This window comes from Varanus komodoensis, unplaced genomic scaffold (assembly GCF_004798865.1).
Source record: "Varanus komodoensis strain SLA01 unplaced genomic scaffold, ASM479886v1 scaffold1, whole genome shotgun sequence".
In the NCBI taxonomy this organism is placed as follows: Eukaryota; Metazoa; Chordata; class Lepidosauria; order Squamata; family Varanidae; genus Varanus; species Varanus komodoensis.
The window spans coordinates 97,165,631-97,188,336 of NW_025335268.1; the positions used below are offsets into that span (position 1 = coordinate 97,165,631).

Consider the following 22,706-nt stretch of genomic DNA (forward strand, 5'->3'; position numbering starts at 1 on the left):
TGGAAAGCAAAGAGAACAGCGACAGAGAGAAAGACAGAACTATGACACTTTTCTTTCCTTCCTCTTGTGTAAATATAAGCTTCATTTGGAATGCCTGCATAGGGCTTAATTATAGCTGCATATCTGACTGCAAGGAAAGAAATCCCTTTATGGTTGTACAAGATATAGTAAGCCATGGATCAGGGCTTCCTAATTTTTATAGCAACAGCTTTTCACAGTGCATTGGAAATTGCTTTTGAAACACCCTAGAGTTTGGCTTGTAAAGCAGTATGAAAGGCTGCACTTGTGATAATAAAAGGGTAATCCCTTATAGTCCATTACTTGTGCTTGTAGCATTTGAAGAAGGGAATGTGGTATACCTTTTTGAAAAGAATGTGACATGCATTAGGTCTAGGGCCCAAGTCTGAAGATATCCAGGCTTATCCCCCATTAATACGGGGGGAGACAGGAGGCAAAGCTAAATGTGCTAGAGGAAATGTATTTCCCTGTATCACTGGTCCAGATCTTGTGAGATTTCTGGAGCCAATCAGTATTAGAACAGCAAAAGAAACATTCTTCTTCATGTTTTGTGTGCACCTGCATGAGACCTGTTTTCAGGAAGATTTTCCAGGCAAGACTTGTTCTGGTGGGAACCCCTCGCCTCCCTTCCCCTGCTATATCTAAGAGGAGCTCCTCACGTTTTTCACCAGTTCTTTTCCAACTGCCATTGTGGGTGCCTTGGGGCTTTCCTCTATGGTATTCTTCATGTTTTTCCCTTCATTTCCTTGGTCTATCACCACATTCTCAGCTTGTTTTGCACTTGTGCTCTCCCACTTTACTTTTTTGAAAACCCTACTTTATTCCTATTTTTCTCAAACAAACAAAAAAATAACCTCTCCACCTCCTGTTGACTCTTTTTCAGACTATTCCTTTGTCTTGCTCACTTTTTTCTTTTCTGATGGCACTCAAAGCACCATTTTGGAAGTGTGTCCGCTGCCAGGCTTTCACTTGGCAGACCTGGAAAAACTGAGCAGGGAAGTTCTGGCCCAAACTGGAGCTGTGTCCTTCTGGCCATCAACTCAGCTGCACCACCAGCACCTAGAGTCTACCTCTCAGGCCAGTCCATCTTCCTGCAATCCATTGGCAACTGCAGAGGTTCCATCAACTGTTCTGTCCATGCTCTTCACAACTTTTCATACATGAAAAGACCTGCCAGGTGGGAAAGCTGGTCAAAAAGGCCAAAAAGATGCCAGAGGCACAGAAGACCAAACACAGGAATTGACCTAGGTTCCATTCTCCACCAGTGCTATCAGTTCTTGTGCCAGCACCAATCCTGACTCCACCTCAACCCATCCCAGCGATGGAACCGGCTAGGACACAGTCATTCTCTGAAGGGGAGATTTAGGATTCACCTCCCTACACTCTGGCTCGCACTCCAGCTTGCCCACCATCAGCGGTCTCCCCTTCAAGAGTTCTGTTCTCCCCGCACTGAGAATAGGAAGAAGCCTTTCATCCACATTAGGTCTCCATCCATCAGAACACTTTTGCTGCCATCTCCAGGAAGAAGCCTTTCATCCACATTAGGTCTCCATCCATCAGAACCTTGGTGTCCTCTGTAAACTGCTTTCCAGAGGTTTAGGGGCTTCCCTAAAATCTATCCTTCTCAAAATGTTTAACAATAAAAGCAGGTTTTCTGGTATTCAGTTTTCAAGACCACCTCTGAAGTGTTTGTTTTAAAGAAAAAGTTATGAATACTATGTGTATGGTAACACCAAAAGGTGCTAAGGTTTTATAGAATTCAATGTGTTGGGCCTTTTGTATAATTTCACTTCTTATGGGAGAAGTGTGGTGATGGTGACAAAATACATTGTGTCCCTACCATTACTAGCGCACATCACATACTCTTTTAGCCATTATTTAAATAAACTTATAAGTTAACATGTTGTACAAAAGCTCTGTTCCAGTAAATATATCCAGAAGTGATCATTTAGTAATTTATGGCTTTCCAAGGATCTGAGAGTGCATATATGTAACACTGTGCATAATATTAATCAATGCTTTTTCAAGCAAAATAAAGCAGAGCCTTATCCTTTGCTAGATGTTACAAGACTCTTAAATTAGGTTGATCCTCACCAGAAACAGGTGCAGGTTTGAACTTACAATGTTTCTCATCCAGTCTGAACTTGAATAACTGTGCCTGCTCCAGCCTACTTTGTAGCAGTGGGTTCTCCCAAGTTTGTCTCTACTGTCTCTAGCTTCGTTTGCTACTCTTTCCACAAGCATTTCCACTATTCATGAAGAATTTCATCCTGCTGCCTCGCAAAAAATAGTGTTTCAGTCACTATGACTATCTGGATATCTTGTTTCTCTGTGTTATTAATTTCCTCTTCAGTGCCTTCATAAAGTTTTTCTTCTTCAGCATCTCTTGCTGGGGTGTAGACTTGAATGATGGTAGGTTGCTAGGTTTTCCACAAATTCTGATTATAACAGGACCCCATATCCATGGGGAGTAGGCTTCAAGCCCTCCAGCAGATGCCTGAAAATGCATGTTGAAGACAAAAAAGTCCATCTTGTTAATTGTGTGACTGTGAAAGACAGGCAACACCAGCAAGTAATTTTGTATTAAAATACTCTTTATTGTAGGTGCACATTAGCAATAGAGAGTGAGTCCAGCTCCAGTTGAGTCCAGCTCCTACAGTGCTCATACACAGTGAATTTATGCATATAGCATTTTGCAATGATTAGTAACAGAAAAACCTCAGAACAGAACAATGGTGTGTTGTTGTTGTTGTTGTTAGTCACAAAGTCGTGTCCAACCCATCGCAACCCCATGGACAACATTCCTCCAGGCCTTCCTGTCCTGCACCATCCCCCAGAGTCCACTTAAGCTCACGCCGACTGCTTCAGTGACTCCATCTAGCCACCTCATCCTCTGCCATCCCCTTCTTTTGCCATCTATTGTTCCCAGCATTAGGCTAGTAACAGAAAAACATAGCAGGAGACATTCAGTAACTTTTGTACATAATTACCATGAGCATGATTATCATTGTGTATGATTATCATGGCCAACTGTCTTCTGAAGACATCTGATGTCAAAATATTTATCTATACAAACTCTGACTTCTTGACAGAGATTTATTTTATATTTTCAACTCTCTTGTGTCTCTCTTAGAGAACCCTAAATAACTGACCCTTTGTTGTTTGGTCATCATGAAAAACTTAACATTCTTCAGGCAGATAGTAACAAAAACTACATTCAAAGGGTTAGGGGTACAGGACTTCTGCAAAAATGGAAAAACCAAGAACATCTTTAGGGTAAACTAAACATATTCTGGAGAAAAACCGTGAATACCTCTACAGTATTTGCACCCACTGAGAGACAAAACTCATGAGTGAGGCTGGCTAGTACTGAGACAGAGAGCATGGTGTCCCCAAACAGAGTGCGTAGTTCTCTAGAGATATTCAGTTTTTCCATGTTTGTGAGAATTCTGTGCCCCAAACCCCCACTAACGTTGAGGGCTGATGACCAACCTTGGTTAAGTGAAACTGCGATAACTGAGACAGTGGATAAAGGGGTCCTGCAGTAATATGATTCAGTCAATCTTTTTATTATAGCCCCTTACTGCCTGTGCTACATCTTGCCTCAGTATTAGATCCACTCCATGTCTTCTAAGTTTGTCATTTCCAAAGTAAAATACTGTGTGTCTGGCTGAAAATGCCCCATTCCAGTCCTCTTGAGTTCTCTCACACCTACTACTATTTAACCAACCCATTTCTTGCTTTACAATTTCCAGTTTGCCTTGATTCATACTTCTCAATGTTCCAATTGTATGTGCTGTGCAGCATCAGACTTTCCTTTAACTTCTCTGTATGTGAACCACTAGACTTCCTTTTTGCTTTGATCTAGTTGCATTATTAGCAACAGGTGCTATTTGTACTTGTCCTTTGTTTTTCCCCAGTAGTTAGTTGAGTGCTTTCCAACTTGTAAGTCTTATCTTCTGACACTATCTCTTGTTTCATTTTGGATAGTTTCATCGTAGGGTTTTTAAGGTAAGGGAATTCAGAGGTGGTTTTCTATTGCCTTTTGTGCAGAATTAACCAGAGTTAGATTGAATGTCACTGTCATTGTCTATGAAAGATCCTGTGCCATCCTGCCTTCACCTAATATTTATTTATTTAAAACATTTCTATGCCGCCCCATTCACCGAAGCCTCAGGGCGGCTCACAACATAAAATTAAAATATAATACATCCAAATATACAACAAATTAAATTATCTGGTCGCCCTGGCCAGATAAAATAAGCAAATAATATTAACAATTAAAATGACGTTTGAATAAAAAGGTCTTCGCCTGGCGCCAAAAAACACTTTCGCCCAAAAATACTTCTGCCCAGGTGTAGCTGCCCTTCAGGAGTTTCTCCACACACTTTTCCATTAGAGATATCTCTGTTGTTGTACTGACTATTATTCCTGAATAGGATGAACGCATTTAGTTTGGTGTCCCCTGACCATTCTGCTTTGGGTGACCATGCTAGGAGACCAGCCTAGTGAAAGAGTGAAGATTCCAGCTTCTTCGATACTCTCAGGCTGCTTATCATGTTAAGATGTGCATTCAAGAGGGAGGAAAAGAACTGTACTGGCTACCTAATTGTTCTTATGCAAAGCCTAACAAGTTGGGGGCAGGATATCTAGCAGATTGCATTGCCTTATATATACTTAGTCATAGAGGAGGTTTTGCTAGTCACTAAGAAAGTAATAGAATGTCCTCACATAATACCTCAACAGTGGGCGTTTGGAAAGACCCTCCTCTGTGAAGTTCAGGTGGCAAAAAAAATGTGCCTCAAATGACTTCCTAAAGCAGACTTGTTCCCCCAGATTTTCCCTGATTTATAATTAAATTAATCATGCTGCTCCATGTTACTGTGCATAAGAACATAAGAAAAGTCATTCTGGATTAGAGCAATGGAATCAATTCACATGGTGGCAAACCAGCTGCCTACATGATCCCACAACCAGAATGGGTACAAGAGTTCCACTTGCCCAAAGGCCTTAGCAGCTGGTGTAGACTGGCATGACTCTGATAATGGAGATAGCACATAGCTAACTAGGTTAATAGCCATTGATAGCCTCCTCTTCCATGAATCTGCCCAATCTCCTTTTAAAATGATACAAATTGGTGGCCATCACTACTTTTTATGGCAATGAATCCCATAGTTTTACTATGTGCTGTGTGAAGAAGCACGTCTTCTTATCTGTAGTGAATCTCTCACCGATCAGCTCAGGTCTCCCCTTATTTGCCACCTTTCTAAACTAAATAATCCCAGTTGTTGTAACCATTCCACATCAGGGAGCTGTCCAACCCTTTCATCACTTTAGTTGCCCTTCTCTGCACTTTTTCCAACTCAATAATGTCCTTTTTCAGGTGTAGCAACCATGCAATATTTAAGTGTGGTTGTTCTGTTGATTTGTATAAAAGGAGTACAAACTTGCAGTTTTTGTTTCAGTTCCTTTCCTAATTATGCTTCAATGTTTGGATTCTTCACAGCAACTATGCAGTGGGTTGACATTTTCATCAAGCTGTCCAGTACTACCCCAAGATCCCTTTCTTGATCAGTCCAATCCCATCAGTCTATACTTGATGTTGAGATTTTTTGCCCCAACATTTATACTTTTATATATTGAACTGCATTTGCCATTTGGATGTCCATTCTCTCACTTAGAGAGATCCCTTTGGAACTATTAGTTTTAACCACCATAAATATTTGGTGTTATCAGCAAACTTGGCCACTTTACTGCTTATTCCTAATACTTAATAACTCCTAAGAAACATTGGTCAATACAGAACCCTGTGGGACCCCACTGTTCACATCCCTCCATTGAGAGAAATTACCACTTATTCCCACTCTCTGCCCTTTCTCTTCTTTAACCAATTACCAGTCCATTAGAGGACCCTCCCCCTGCTTTTATTCCATGACTGTTAAATTTGTTCAGGGGTCTTTAGTAAAAGGATTTGTCAAAAGCCAAGTAAACAATGTCTACTGGATTACCCTGTCCATGTTCATACTGACTCTCTCAAAGAACTCCAATAGGTTAATGAAACATGACTTCCTTTAATGGAAGCCATTCTATTCTTTTTCATCAGGGCTTGTCCTCTGTGTACTTACTGATTCTATTTTTAATCATATTTTCAGTCAATTTACCCAGATCATACATTAAAGTAACTGGCCTCCAATTCCCCAGTTCTCTCCAGATCCCTTTTTAAAATTTGATGTTACATTGTCCATTCTCCAGTCCTCTGGTTCAGAAGCTAATCTTAGGGACATAGTAATTATTTTTGTAAGAAGTTCAGCAATTTCATATTTGAGTTCTTTAAGAATTTTAAGATGGATACCATCTGGCCTGCTGATTTATTAACATTTAGTTTGTCAATAAGGTCAGGAATTTCACCTTTCGTCACTACTATCTGTCTTAATTCCTCAGACTTCCTTCCTGAATACTTAGGTTCAAGAATGGGTATCTGTTCTGTACCCTCTGCTGTGAAGACAAATGGGGGGGGGGAATCATTCAGCTTTTCTGTAATTTCCTTGTACCCCTTTAGTGTTCCTTTATTCTGTTTTCATCCTGTGGTCCAACTACTGCTCTAGCTGCTTTTATTCTTCTGGTATTAAGAATTGTTAATGGTTGGCCTTGATGGTGTTAGCAATATGCTATGCAAAGTTATTCTTTGTCTCTCATTGTCTGCTTACATTTCCTTTGAACAAGTTTGTGCTCCTTTTTATTTTCTTGATTTGAGCAAGATTTCGGTTTCTTGAAGGAAAACTTCTCTGTAATAGCTTCCTTGATTCTACTTGTTAACCATGCTGGTGATCTCTTGGACTTCATGCTAACTTTTCTAACTTGTGGTATGCATACTATCTGTGTCTATTATTGTGGTTCTGAAAAATCTTCAAGCATTTTGAAGGGATTTTAACCCTTTTGACTACCTTCTTCAACTTCTTTTTTTTACCAGTTCTCTCATATTTGAGAATATTTCCTCTTTAGAAATCAAACACAACTGTGCTTGGACCTCTTTACCAATCTTTCATCTAACTGTATATTAAACATGATACCACCACAGTCACTGTTTCCAGTTGATTCAGCAACATTTATATTCCATATTATGTTGTGGGTAACCCCACCTACAATTGAATCTAGAATTGCCTCCCCTCTGGTTGATTCCATAACTAACTGTTCTATCTTGTCTGTCAGAACTGGCATTTATCCAGTCAATGTATGGATGTTTGAAGTCACCCATTACTATAGCATTGCCTTTGTTTGAGGCTACCTTGATTTCATTCTCCATCTCATGATCAAGTTTTGGGGTCAGGTATTGTCACCTATGGTGCTTCTGTTGAGGAGTCTGCATATTTAGAATATGTGCTGCAGCTGAAACAAACCTTGGTGAACATGTGTATCGGGTCACTGTGCATTGACCTGTTCTCATTGCTCTGTGTGAAGCAGCACTATAGAGTTGGAAAAATGTTTGAAAGGGGAATGGAAATGATCAAGGGACTGGAGAATATTCCCTACAAGGAAAAGTTAAAGCACTGGGCTTTTTTGGTTTAGGAAGAAGAGACCCAAAGTGAACATTAAATGGAACAAGTAACTAGTGAAATTAGGACATCAAATGACACTTAGGGACAGAAGGCAAGATACTATTTCACATAGCGCAATCTTCATTTGTGAAATTCATTATTACAAGATGTCATTGCAACAGGCTTAGATAGTTTTAAAATGTATTTGAGAAAATAATGGATGACATCTCTATCACTGATTACTAAATAGAACCTCCAGGTTCAGAGTCTGCATTTCTCTGATTACTACTTGTTTGTGAGGAATGGACAAATAGCAGGTGGTTTTCATTACTTGCTGTGGGCTTCCTTGAAACCCATGTCTGGCTACTATTAATGCCTTTTCCATATCTGGATACTGTGTTGTGGCCAAATTTCCAGGAACTTTACTTACATGTTCTTCTCTTACCTATTTTGCTAGCAACATAATCCTTGTTTGACATCGTACCTGAACAGGGAATTGTAGTATGTGTCTTAGAGACAAGCATGCTGTCTTTGTCCCTGCTGCACTGTCTAAGTTGAGTGGAAAGGTTTGGAAGGACTCTCTTATATGCATTTGGCTTGCTCATACGCAGAAGACTATAACTGAGCAGGAACCTTGAGACTTAAATTATCACATGTAGAAACACAGGAAATGAGAATTCAGGGAAGTGATAATGGTGGAATGAATATGGTCTTTTCTCTTCCACATTTTACAGCATTATGCCTGAACAGGGCAATATATAACATTCTGTCTGGAAAGTGAAGTAGTGTAATCCAAGTAACTAGAATTTGTGAACATTCACACTGTTGGGAGTATACACCATGAAAATCCTAACATGGGCATTTCTTTCATTAGTTGCTAAAGGTGGAGCACAGGAGGTATGTTTTGCAAACAGTTTCCATACAAACTCAGAACCGTATCTCAACATGAGAAACCAGTTACAACAGGCTGGTGGGACGGGACATATTTGCACAATGCTTCCAGAAGTATTGGAAATGTTGCAGTTTTTTTCAAATCCCCATAGAAATTGCTACCTGATACTCTTGGGCCTGTTTGTTGTCTCGGTTACAGCCAAAGGTTTTCCTGGGAGAAATGGTCCTCTTGGGGTTTTGAATGAGCATGAAATGATTTAACTTGGTCTCTGTATATTACAGTTTTTCCCATTGCTGCTTTAGATCATTTCTTTCTTAGGGGAATAAATTGTCTATTCTTGTTCCACAGTGTCCTGTCGATAGGAGCTCTTATATATTCTCAAAAGATGGTGCTTGGTTCAAGCTGAAATGTTTCAAAGAACAAGAGCCTATTTGTTCAATTTCAACTTCTAAGCTTCTAAATCCCAGAAGAAATTAAATGAGGCGCCTAGAGCTATGACAGCCTGTGATGTTGATTTGCTGCAGATGTCACCTTTAATATCATGCACATCAAATGGATGTGATTTCTAGTGTAGTATGGTGCAGTCACTGCAGGAGCAATGCTGAGTTTAAGTACAGTGTAAAAGGTATAGTTGTTAATCGCTGACATATTCAGCCTTATTAAAAACCATGCCATAGGAACTCCTGTGTGAGAAGATATGGGCAGGCAGCATGGAGCTTGTATTACTGTATCTAAATGTCCTGGTATATTTGGTTAATCTGACTCTTGAAAAAGGAACCTGTTCTGAGCTTGGAACAGATATGGGTACATCCTTTGTTTCTGAACTCCCATAAATGGTGGAGTATGGCCTGCCACTGTGGGCATGGTTTAACAAAGAAGTTCTGTGAAAGTTAGATTGTTCATTCTAGGAAAGTATTTCAAAGCTAGTATTAGCTGCTGCTCTTCCTCCCATCTGTTCATTGAAGCCTAAAGCTAGCTTTTTGGTGTGTCAGAGGGAAAAAGGCCCATCATATTTCTTACTGCCTTCCTTTTCAGATAATATGATCTCTTTTCACAATTCTTAGCTTTTCTTCATCTCTAAATCAAAGCCTTTAGTTTTGACACAGGAAGATCATTGATGATACAACTAGATTCCCTAATAATTGCACCATTTTGTAGGTATTACAGGAAGAAGCAAACAGACCTCCAAGGCCTTTGTGAATTGCTGAAAAAACAACACAGTAGTGTTCCTTCTCTGTGGACTAGTAAGGAATCTGTTGCTTGGCAATTAGGTGAAACTTGGAGCGTAAAAGAATAAACGTACTGTCTCTTTCTTTTGCAGATCTTGCTGACTGAAGAGTTTGTGGAAAGAATGCTGGAAGACCTAGAAGATCTGAATTCTCCAGAGGAAGTAAGTCTGTGCAACTCTAATACCCAAGGGTTTTTTTCTATATTCAGTTTCTTGATTTACTGAGGTTCTTGGTTTTGCCTGATTTCATGGCACAAGTTTTCTTTGCTCATACAGCCCAATACAGCAGCAACCTGAGGATTGTACACCCAGAGTATCCATGGTTGGCAGAAATTGGATGGTCTCCTTCAGTACATCTATCCTAGCTTCTCATGTGGCAGCCAATTATGTTTTATTGATGTTCTAATGGGACTGCTGCCCTAATATTCTACTGAATATAGATATAAATGTTGGCCTGCTTTGATGGAGTTTTCTGTAGCTTTTCACTAACAGAAAGCTGCTAGCTCTATAAAGAATTGCATTGTGGTAACAGGCTCTGTCAGCTGTATGACCCCTTTGCAGGACTGCTAATGGTTTCTCGTGTGTAGGCCATAAGAGTGTCCTCTCTGATGTTTACCCATGTCATGCAAAATTATTAATGTCCTTTGTAGGACTCCTGTTGACTCCAATTTTACGTTGTCTGCTAGTAAAATAGCATTCCCCACTTCTGTTGCCAAAACAGTCTTGATTACTTTAACTGTTTAATGCGGAATACAGCTAAAATTGCTGTATTCAATTGGAAAGTTAGGCTATTGTGCAAGTTATACTAGTCATTCTCACATGTTAATAACTCTGGGTGGCATTTGTCTGAATCTTTTAAAGTTCACTAGCTAGTGGTCATCACCATATATTGTGGCAGTTAATTCCACAGATTTATTCTTAGATGAAAAGTGTTGTATTTTTCATATCCTGATTCTACTGCCATTCAATTTCATTAAGTGACCGTGAGTTTTAGCGTTATATGAGGCGGAGGAAGATTTTTCGTTCTACTCTTCCCCTACAATTCAGTTTTTATAAACAAGGTGCAATCCTATGATCACTTTAATAATTTCAGGAGTGGGGACATAGGATTATTTAGAATTCCCATTCTAAGGTCCTGCGACCTTGGGGTTGGGATTCCACATACTGCAGTCCTGCCTTGTCCTGCTTCCCCTCCTACAGTTGTTACGGAAGAACTGTCAGAAATTAGCCTCCTCGAGAGGGGGTATGGCTTTCATTAAATTATTATTTCTGTTAAGTGGGAACATTTTATTAGTTTATTATTTTATTGTTTTAATGTTTCATTGTATTGCATGGTTGCATTGTTGTAGCCTATCCAGGGAGCCATGCAGCTAATGGGATGGGTTAGAAATCTAATAAATAAATAAATAAGTATAGGAGCAGGCTGGGTGCAGAGAAGATAGCAGGCTGGGGCCAGTGCCTTGCATTGTATTTAAATATTGCTCCAGCCTCTTTCCCTCCTTTTGCAGTGCTTCCTTTAGACTGCAGAAAATGGTTAACTAGATTAAATACAGAGCACAGAATGGCACAAGTTGCTTCTACCACACCTTATACCCTATACTGAATGCATGTAAGTCTCTATGTTTTAAGGCTTATGTGCATCAAGGGCATTTGATTGTACCCTAATTCTTTCTTTATTTTATAAATAGTCCCCACTTAAGCATATTTTGCTAAATTAAAATGTTCCTAGAATGTTACCTTTTATTATAGGAAAGGTGCTCCAACCTGTTGACAGTTTTGATTGCCCAGATGCTAAGTTAATGGGCCTGGAACTTTCTTGTTTCCTTTTGAATTTCCTTTTAAAAAATACTGGCTCATTTGCTGACTTCTTGTAATGCAATTTGTTTTAGTGGCAAGCTGATGTTTTATTTTTATTTATTTAAATATTTTATACTACCCATCTATATATCTTATACTACCCATTTACAATACCAGGGAAGATACACAATGTAAAATGTAACACAATAATAACAATACAATAACAAGGCAAGAAGAAGCAAGAAATGCATAAAATAGACACTAACTTGCATAAAATAAAATCATTTAAAAATGTCTGGTCATTATATTATCATAATCTGATCAGGAGGTTATCAGAGTGTGAACCACTATGGCCATGCAATCCCTCTCCAGGAATGGTTTAGCTGGTAAACTAAGCAGAGCTGGTAAAGGAGATCAACCATTTCACTCCTGAGTTTTGTAAAATCTGAGTTATGCCTTCCATATTCAATGATTTCTTCATTTCTTTATTTTAATATTATTTAAATTAATTTGAATACATTAATTTTACATAAATAATATAATTCCAAAACTTATTTAATCTAGCTCAATAAAGATCCCATTCAGAATGATTGCACACTTCGGCAAAGTACCTTTGCTATCCTTCTGTGTGTTTAGCTTATGTGAGTGTAGATAGGGCCAGGATGGGATTTGTTCTAGTCATGCGGGCTAGGAGCAAAGATTATAGAGAGTATATTAAACAACTCTGCCTACATTTTAGTTCACTGGGATCAGAGAGCTTCCCTTGCTTTTGATCACAGAAGCTAAAGGATTACATAGCTCCTTTGCTCTTACAAGCTGTGAGTTTCCTGAGCTGTGACCAGTGGGCAAGCTCAGTTCCTGGGAACCTTAAAACCAGTCAGGAAGGAGAGGGCATGTCTGCACAAGTCTTTTCCGACTCAAGGATTTGCATGAAAAACATAACATTTTGAGGGGCAGTCAAAAGTCAACAAAACTGGAGATGCTTTAACTCTTAATGGGATGGAAGTTGAAATTGCTTTCTCCTTTGGCTGCCCCTGTGCTCTCCCCTCGCATCCTATGAGCACTCTTGGAGTTTTTAGCAGAGAAGTGAAAATACTGTTCTTTTCACCCACAATAATTCTGTAGAGTATGTTTTCCTTTAGGTTTTTAATTTGTTGAATATTTTCCTCTTAGATAAACACAGCACCTGGTATAAATATTTCTACATATTTTTCTACCCAGTGATGATGATTTCTCATTAGCCTTCCCTGTTGCAATAGATAGCTGATATGCTCAGGATAGCTAAGTTCTCCTTTTATAGCAAGCACTTCAGCTATCCCATCTTGGTTTGGAGACACACTGCATCTCTCTTCAAATGGCCTTTTGTTATTGCACCTTGACTCTGTGATCTTAGCTACCATTTTTCTCTGAATACTGATTGCCAAGTTGTACTCTATCCTTTATTTCACCTAAGAAAAATTTGCACCATCATCTCTAAGGGATAATTCATATCATATTTAACACTACTCGACTCCTGTTGGCTTTTCCTGAGAAGCTGAATTTTAAAAGCTGTTCTGTGCCTTTTTATGTTAAGCACCAGTGGTCTGGTATGAGTTTAAGTGCCAGTTTAGCTTGTTGCAAAACATTTCTCAGTATCTAGCAAATAGCTATCAGAAGAGGCCTTTGCTTGATAGTGTAACAGAAATTCCCTACATAAATAATTCTTCCTCCTGACACAACTGTTGTATCCATGGATTGAAACTCTAAAATTCTGCTGATACAGCTCTCCCTGAATGTGGGAGAGAAAACATGTCTCCAACATTCACTGATTCTTCTGCTGCACTATCTAGCATGCAATTCCACAAAAAGGCTGACAATACATCCTTCTCTTTCTCTCCCATCAACTATCAAATCTCTCACCATCAAACCCTCACTTGATCCCCATAAGTTAACAACCACCCAAGAAGTGGGTCTCTTCTAAGGCATTGTTTCCACATCCCTCAGTATGGTGACTTCTTGTTTCAAGACCTTCATTTTCCATAACAGAGGATGATCAGCTGTTAGCATGGGAGAGAGGGATGGATGGGACCCATATGTATATCCCTGAAGATACTACTTACATGCTTACCTCTCTGACTTTGCCTGCCTGCCTACAATACTTTCCTTTATGACTGATGAGCTGCTCACAAACTACCAGCAGTCCTGAAAGTTGCAACCAACTGACCTAAAACATAATCCTCAGAAAATCAATGACATGGCGGAACAGGATCAACTGCAAAGGTGCATTTAAATGCTGGCCAGAGGCAGAGGGAAAGAGGAAGAAAAGAGGAGGTGGGGGAAGGGGACAGAATGATAAGGAACTAACTTAGTCTGGGTTCAGCCCATTGTCTTGGACTCTACGTGCTATGGAATCCTGAATTGTTGTACACATATATGAAAAGGCTAGAAAACCTCTAGATTAATTCCCTTGTGCCTTTTTAAGCAAACAAAAAGAATTTGAGAGGGCTTGGTGAACCAGAAGAAAACAAAGTAGGACAACAAATGATGTGCAGGCAAGGGGTGATGATAGGAACAATACTTGACTATGCAATCAATTGTCCCAGATAAACTCATTGGAAAAGTTTTCTTTATTTGCTTGAAACCTTGGCTCTTACTGTCTTTAATGCTATTATTTTGTATGCTTTGCATGTTCCAGATCGTGGTAAAGTATTTTAACTAATAACTAATTTCTTTACTTTTTAGTTCAAACTTCCAAAGGAGTATAGTTGGCCTGAAAAGAAATTGAAAGTCTCCATCTTGCCTGATGCTGTATTTGACAACCCGCTCCATTAAAGCCAACAGAAACCCACAAGCAACAAGTTATTGTGTGCTGCCCAGTGACTCATGGGATAATTTAGTGCAGTAAAAGTTCTTCCTGCAAATACAAGATATTGCTGCTCAACCACTGCAAACAGAGGAGGGGTTATCCGATAGCAGTCCAGAAAGAACTGAACTCTTCCAGTATACCTGGCTTTCTCCTTTTTTGTGGCTGAACTCTGAATATCCTGTACAAGTGTGTGAGTGAGAGTGAGACAAAGAGAAAGAAGTATTTAACTATGAATAGTCACTGTAATAATAATTTTCTTATTTTAGCTGGCTCCAGAACTCCCTGCTGCCTTAGTTCAGGATATGTATGCCTCATCTGCCTTTGTTTCATCACACATTTTTCTGGTGTAACCCCAAAATTCATTGATCATCCAGGCTTTTCCTGACCAGAATTCATCCTTCAATATGAGTTCTGTTACTCTTGAAAGGGCATAGTGCCTTCCCCCAGCCCCCTTAGGGTTTAGAATCTAAATATGAGACGTAAAAGCACTGTATTTGAAAGTAAATTCCTCACTTGATTTATCATAAGAACAAGAAAGCTCAACTGTATCTAGTGAGATTTGCTACCAGTTGAGTGTGTGTAGGATTGTAGGTTTAAACATCTCTCTGTGTGCGCGCATTGGGGCAATAGGCCAGAACAGGCCCAGGTTTCTTCAGTTGCTCCTGTTGAGCACAAATAAAAGAGGAAAGTAAGTGGGCAATTAGACGTAAAGGCTTTTTACCTTGGACTTGTAGAACTACACAGTGAATTGATGGTTGCGCTTATTTTCTGTCTTAATACAACCAGTCCTTCTTTTAACATTCCCGATAAAACACCTCTCCTGAAGTTTGTTGTAGATTTCTGCAAGGCTTCCCTGTCTCAGACTGCAAAGAAACAGGAAATAGTTCATGTGTAAAGAGAAGTCTGAAAGGCTGTTGTATTTAAATCAGCTTAGAAAACAATGATTTCTATTGGCTATTGAGTCAGGCCATTCTGGAATGCTTTGGAAATGCCATCCATGTAGTCCTGCAAACACAGATATTAATCTTCAGTATTGATGGCTTGGTTTTATGACAGCAAAACTGTATTTCTAAAGTACTTCCTTGCAAACTTTGACATTGTTCCTACCAGAAGCTAAACTGACTTCTTAAGCGAGACTTAAGTAGTACTAGCTCTCTAGCTCATTTCACTACCACCATATATTAAATTGCTCACTGCAGAAGCAGAAATCTATATTCTGGAATTAGCTCCACTTCATCAGCACCAATATGGAATAAAGCAAACTTCAGCTAGGCTGTCGTTCCAACTGCCATGTTTAGTCTGCAGTCCTATACTTGTTTAGATAGAAAAAGGTCTGGTTATAGAATGCTGGGAGTTGTAGGACTTTTCTTCCATCTAACCATGGATAGGATTACACCCTTACCTTGCTTTTATAGATTTTTTTTTAATGGGCAGGGGATCCATTAAAAAAACCATTTTCTTTGTACTTGGCTACCCAGCACAAAAGATGTGAGCCAAGATAGCAGCTCTGCTTTAAAATATGAGAACCCATTCCAAACTCCAGATGTTCAGCTGTTCTGATCTGTAGCTTAACGTCTGGGACAGAACCATGTTGTCCAGAATAAAATTCCAGTATTTTTCTGATGCTTAAAAAGACTCTTCCCCATTGCAGGTAGCTTAGAAATGACAGACATGCTCTAAAGAGGACCAGCCATGTGATGATGCCTTGGCTAGAGCAAATATGAGCAACATATGAGCTGTGGACATGCTGTAGCTCATAAGAAACTATTTTGTATTGCCCATCTTTCATATTAAGACTTCAGACAGCACAATGCATTGGTCTGATATTTAGGGATTACAAGACAAAAGTGCTTTGGAAGTCACTGAAGGCACAGTCCTATGCATGTTGAGATGACAAAAAGTTCAATTCCCAGCATGCCCCAACCAGTATAGCTAGTCTGGGCATGCTGGAAGTCAGGACTTTTCTTTGTCTCAGCATATATTCACACCTTTAATTGATAGTGTTTGGGGAGTTGTTGTGTTGCAGTTGTGCATATGATCCAAATTTATGTTCTAATGCAAGCAGAACTAACCAACAACCTGTAACTAAAGGTTTAAGCACAATGTAAAAACAAGACTAAAAAACTGAAGTGGGCTAAACAATAGGGTGTTCTTGTGGAAATGCAAAAGGGAGTCACTGTGAACTATACTAACAATCAGTTGAATGTTACTGAATTGTTTATTTCCCCCACCAAAAGCATTTTTGTTAGGCCTAGTTCTCACAAACAGCAACTGAAATAGTAAACTTTTCTCTTGACTGCTCTGCTTCAGACTGTAAAGGGGTCTATAATGGGTTTCCTTGTTTCTCTGTGAAAAAGGCGTTCCGCACATAACTGCTGGTATGCCAGGAAGAAAACTAGGCTTGAATCCTTTTCCTTGACACCTAATTTCCTGTTTATAGAAGTGTGTGTGAGTATTACATAAAACTAAAGGCCTTTCTAATCCAGCACTCTGTTCCTACAATGGCCAGCCAGTTGCTGATAGGATGCCCACAAGCAAGTCATGAATGCAGTAGCACCTTCCTGCCCATGTGACCCAGCAACTAGAATTTAGGGGCATACTGATTCTAATACAAGAGGAAATACACAGTCCTCAAGTCTAGTCGCCATTGTTATCCTTTTCAATGATTTATAGCCATCATAACGCTCTTATATATAATCAAAAGAGCCCTTAGCATTTTTTCAAAGAATAAATTATCAAGATCATCTAAAGTTAATCTTGAAATCTTTTTATTCCATTGTATTAATTAGTGCCACAATGCTTTGCAAAGCTACACTGTCAGATTCAGTCCTCTCTATGGGCCAGTCATCAGTCACTTCCCCCTTTTGATAGAGGAAAATGCTGAGTGGTTTCCTGTCTGACGAATGAAAGAAATTGTGGAATAATTCACAGAATACTGTACTGTGAAATGCTAACCAGGATTTTTTAAAAAGACAGGATTTATGTGGATTTTTCAGGATCTGTGAGGTAGAGATTAGGCTACTATCTACTAAGGCTCATGATGGTCTGTTGCAAAATTCACACGGATGTTTCATTCTGACAGAAACTTTTCAGCATTTTGTCCACCAAGAAAAATTGGTTCAAGTTTTTCATATTTCATATTTGCCTAAAACTATCCACAAATTACTTCTTTGCTAAATCATAGGTAAGGTACTTTGATATATATTGTTTAATCAGTAACAATTTATGGCAGTTACTGTTGGGTGCTCTTCTTGTCAGCTCTACAGAGAACTTAATGGAATGGTGCCTGGTCTCGCCAACTTACTGTATCTAAGTAACATTCCACAGGCAAGCATTTCTGCTGTGTTCAGTTAAGATGACCACGTGTTCTTTTTTTGAGACAAGGCTGGAAGGTTTGCTCTGTGCTCTTGGTCTCCCCTTGCTAGTTACTGAAGTGGTTTACAGGAAATTGGAGCTTTGGCTGCTCTTCAGTTGGTTTGCACCTGCTCCTTAATCCCTTCAGCACCTGGAGTTGTAAACACCCTTCCTGGGTTGCTGCAACAATTATTAACTTTCAGTGCAGCTGTTGCATCAGTCATGTGCTTGGACAGTACTAACCTAGCCACCAGACCAAATAGTAGCAAAAGAGCCATTCCTGAGGGTTTACTATCTAACTATGAAGATATTGTAAATTAGCATCTGATCAAGAGGCTATAGAAGTTTGAGCAAAAGACTGGTCAGGTGGAAGGCAAGATATAATAGACTCCATCCAGCTGCAGGTGTCTGGCCACATGCACTGTTGTACTCAGGAGCCAAGCCCCATAAAAGCAATAAGAATTCTCACAAAGACCTCCACCCTTAGTCTTCCTTCATGTCCCTTTCTCTTTTTTTCTGCCTCCCTACCGTAACATTAAAATTTATGGACATTAAATATAAAAACAGCAGCCACTCCTCTTGAAGGAATATTCACAACTGTTGTCAACTGCAGTCTTGTAAGGATTGAGCTCAGGGGAGAGGAACAAGTTTTGTTAATCTAAAGCCATGGAGGTTGTACAGAGTATTGGTTGAATGAATGCTTGTGATATCATGAAAACCCTTGGTCTGGAACAGTTTTCAGCTTCAAAACATACAGTTGGGACATTTAAAAATAAATCAAACCGTATATGATAGTTGAAATGAATAATCCTGCAACAAGCAGGATCTTAAGCATCAAAAGTGCAAAAAGGGTAGCTCACCAGGAGAGTGAGGGATAGTGCCAAACTGATCAGAAAAATCTAGTGTTCACTGCAAAGACAGGTATGTGTGTCACTAAAAGAGCAAACAAAATTGTGGTGTCTCCTGTTTTTATGCACCTCTGTACACACCCCCAGTTTACATCTTACGCATTTTTTTCTGATGGGTAGCTCTGTATTTGGTCTCCCCAGCAAGACAGATGACACTAGAGCAGAAATGTTCTATGCATAATGTAGTCTTCTGCAGCATATTTAACACTGCACTCCACACAGTCACTTCACTTTGCAGACCTGGATGTGTTAGGCCCTAGTATGACAGATGAAAGCCTGGATTTCACATCTGTGGTTCTACAGAGATTGCTCCATCATCCCATTGTACTCGTTTTTTCAGCAGCCATAGAAAAAAAATACTTCATCGGAAAAATCCTTTGTGCATGATCCAGATACATAAAGAAAAGTAAGGGTCATGGTACAAAAGAATTGCAGAATTGTTTTTATTGGCTTGAGGCAAAAATGTGTTAATATTTAATTTTGCTCCCCAATACTACCACTGTCATAATGTATAAGAAAGAAAGAATACCTTCATATTCTTCAGAGTTCTAACTTACTGTGGTGTTTCTTTCCCATCATCATTTACTCTTTCAAAACTTCCTTTGCCGGGCATTCAAAATGTCAGACAGAAAATGAGCCTGTAGCTGAAGAGAATTTTAAAAGGAACCCATAGTCTGACCTGCCTCTCAGGCAATTAACCTATGAGCTTGATGCACTTTGATTCCCCTTCATTTCATATACAGTTCTCTTTTTCTCAAATTGCTTAAAGACCATAAAATCTTAATAAGTAGTACATTAGCTTTGTACTATCATTCCTAGGCTGTCATAAAGGTGTGCCTTTGCTACTTTCAACCAGCCAGCAAATAAGGGAGTTGTGTACGTATTTTGAAAAATGCTCTCCATCTCTCTGCTTTGGGATTCACTGCTGAAAAGCAAAGTCTCTGATAGCAGAATAGCTTAGTGGATGCCAGTGTGTGTGAGTGTGTGTGTGGGGGGGCGTTTAAAGTGCTTCATCATGTGCAATTTAATTTCAGAAAATAATTTCAATTAAAAGCGCAAACAAGAATTTGGTTGCCAGCTAACTCTCCTGGCTTTGTAAACATGTCAGTTTCCCCACATGTTGTCTCTCAAATGTTTCCTTTGCTTGTTTCCTAGTGAGGGTGGAAGAATGTGGGCAACTGCATTTTCTTTCTTGAGGCCCTGATGGCAAAGGTCTGTGTTCATCACTGTCCTTCTATGTAAAGGAGAAAAGGGAGGGTGATAGCATGAGCCTTGCAGATAGTGTAAGCTAGATTTGTGAAGGCCTGCAGTAAGGGAGGGTGGCCACTGGCAGCCCAGTTGACACCCTGGGGAGATAGTTGAGTGTGCAGTTGCCTTACAGGGCTTGTTGGCTCAGGTTTAAGTATTCTTTTTACTAGCTTCCTTTTCAACACTGCTCAGAAACTCAATTCTGTGTAAAGACTTGGCAAAACCTATTAAAGTGATAAAACAGTGAGTTAATTCGAAAGATCCTGTGCTCTGATTGCTGATAAATGACACGGTCCAAGGCCTGTCTTTTCTGGTATCACAGTGTACAATTTAACAGTACAAAATGCCTTTGTGAGAGAAAAGCACCTCATAGTCATGTGCTTTCTGGCCCATCCCCATTTTGTTTGACTTGGTGGACCTGGGTGAAAGACTGAAGTGTAACTGGTGTTCAGTCTGAGCCGTTCTGAATGTCACTTGCAGGTAAAAACAGCAAATGATAATGTTTAAAGGAATAAATTGCAGCAGTATCACACTTGAAGTGGAAGAAAGTGCACATTCCCTTATTGAAACTGTTTTATCACCATAGGAATCAGAGATTACTATTAAAGTCAGGAAGGTTGCTAACTTTTTTTAAGGGATAGAGCTCTTGTTGGTTGTTACTATAGTTCTATATAATGGGTGGCTGTAGTGCTAGCAAACTTTGAACAGAATGAGTTATTTTACTTTTGGAGGAACTAATCCTTAGACTTCCTCCACTTTTAATTCTGACTGCTGAGGCAGCTTTGACGAGCTTCAGCTGAGGTGAACCTTTCTGTAGTTCATCTGTGTGTGTGTGTGTGTGCGCGCGTGCTTGTGTGTGGTTTGTTTGCCTCTACAAAACTGTTATGGACACAGCAGATGCTGTCTGAAAATGGTTTGCCGTTCCTGCAGTGAGATTTTCAGTACTTTGTAGTATGCCTTTTTTCTACCAAAAAACCCAATGGAAACCTAAACTAGCAGAGGTTTTTAAAATTTTATATTAGTTTCTAATGTGTATATTCTTACATTATCACAGTGCCGGTGTGCTCACCTGCGCAAAACTACTTTTTGTAATATTTTTGTGAATCACAAAGCTTTGTTTCTTTCCTGTGTATTCAAAATACATTAAACTTGTTTGCATAGTTGTGTCTTAAGCACATTTATTGAATGATTGCAGAACTGATAAATAGTGTTTGTTCTTGCTTTCACTCATGTTTAACTTTCTTGTTCCAGCAATTATTTACAAGCTGCAGCCAGGTTAGGGGGCTTTTCGTGTGCACATATAATGTAAGAACATGGGACCCAGCATTCACTTATTGAGCAGCCTCTGATGTGGTTTGTTTCCCTTTGCATAGTATGATTTGCCTCAGGAAAAAGCTTGCATTTTGTATTAATAATTTCCATAGGACTTTGTTTTTAGAAATGCTAGGTGCTTTAACAAACTTTATTGCTTTCATTTTCACAACCACATTCTGAGGTGATTTTCTGCTATTCTTTTTTAGTGTATTTATTATATTTGAATAGGTATGAACACACCATAATCTGACTCCTACATAATCACACTTTTATGAGCCTCAGTATCCCAACTGTAGAATAAGGGTGATCCTCAGATCTCCATGCCCCACTTAATCTGATTTAATTGTATCTGAATTGTTGATGGAAAATGATAGTGAATTATTCAAGGAGAACCAATTTTTGTATGAGATTAGATTCTAATAATACTGGCTTGTCAATTACAATTCTAAGTCAGCTTCTGCTTCTCTCTCATGGTCTCTGCTAGAAAGAACTAAGAAATAAAGGTGATTGATATGACATTTATAGGACAGGTTTCCTTGTAAAGTAGCTTGCTAAGTACTTGGGTTTTATTTACTTTTATTAAAGTGACACTGGCCTTTGTTACACTGCAAAAATTATCCTCACAGCAGCAGCAGCAGCAACAACAACCCTTTGACTTAGGTTGGGCTAAGAGTCTGACTGGCCTGAAGTGAGCACCACGGCCGAGTGCGAAGAACCCAGGTTTCCTGCGCTCTTAACCACTGGGTTAGCTCTCAGTAGAATATATTTCAGTTTCAGAATTTAGAATCTCTTTTGGTGCTGAAATAGATGAAGGCAGTTTTCATATGTGATGAGAGGTTAGACTTCGCCTGACATACAAGATAATGGGCGCATACAGATTAGAATTTGGGAGACACAAAATAAGAGCAAGAATGGGGCAATGATTTACTCAGCCATTTAAAAAGATAGTTCTGTGCTGGGTACCCTCAGGCAATATGCATCTGGCCTGTGGCACACAGTTAATATTTCAACTGCTTTGAGGTTGGGCTGAATATGAAATATCCACTGAGGAGGAGGAGGCCTGAGGCAGTTTCTTGGGACTGGCAGCATACAGGCAACCATGGGCTTGCTCTTACTCTTATTTCTTTAGGCAGCAGCCAACCAATTTGGGGCTGAGATTTTTTTTCTCTGCCACTTTTGAATCTTTTTGATTAGAATTTTAGCCCTTGGCTTGTTTCATGTAAATAGGTGTACAGCATTTTTATTGCCACTGGTGTTTCTTAAACTGTTCCTAGGTTTGTATAAACTTTGCCAAAGTTGAGCTGTTGGATCTACTTATTCCTGCTAGGCAGTCAACCCTAAAGCAAATCAACTGAGAAATGGAGGAATGTTGATGTGCTTCAGCACCAAACCATAAAGCATCTCAATAACAGTATTTCTTACTGCTGGAGTAAAAGTTGTCATCTAGGTAGTGGCTGTGTCACTGAGGGTGTGTCAGCCTTTTCCAAAAAGAATAAATCAGATGAAATAAGCAAACTTGTGAAAAACAGGTAATAGATAAAACAGTAACTATATCTCACAAGTTAGA

The 22,706-nt window shown here is 39.4% G+C and overlaps 1 protein-coding gene across 2 annotated transcripts in view; it reads left to right on the plus strand.

Moving 5' to 3' along the window:
* The window catches only part of SUFU (SUFU negative regulator of hedgehog signaling), a 102,908-nt gene extending 81,923 nt beyond the window's left edge, over window positions 1-20,985 (plus strand). For both annotated transcript variants that reach the window (XM_044437620.1, XM_044437629.1), the window contains exons 11-12: window positions 9,767-9,835; window positions 14,192-20,985. In XM_044437620.1, coding sequence (XP_044293555.1) covers window positions 9,767-9,835; window positions 14,192-14,281 — 159 coding nt within the window. In that variant the 3' untranslated portion in view covers window positions 14,282-20,985. The remainder of the gene's footprint in view (window positions 1-9,766; window positions 9,836-14,191) is intronic.
* Window positions 20,986-22,706: the final 1,721 nt, after the last annotated feature.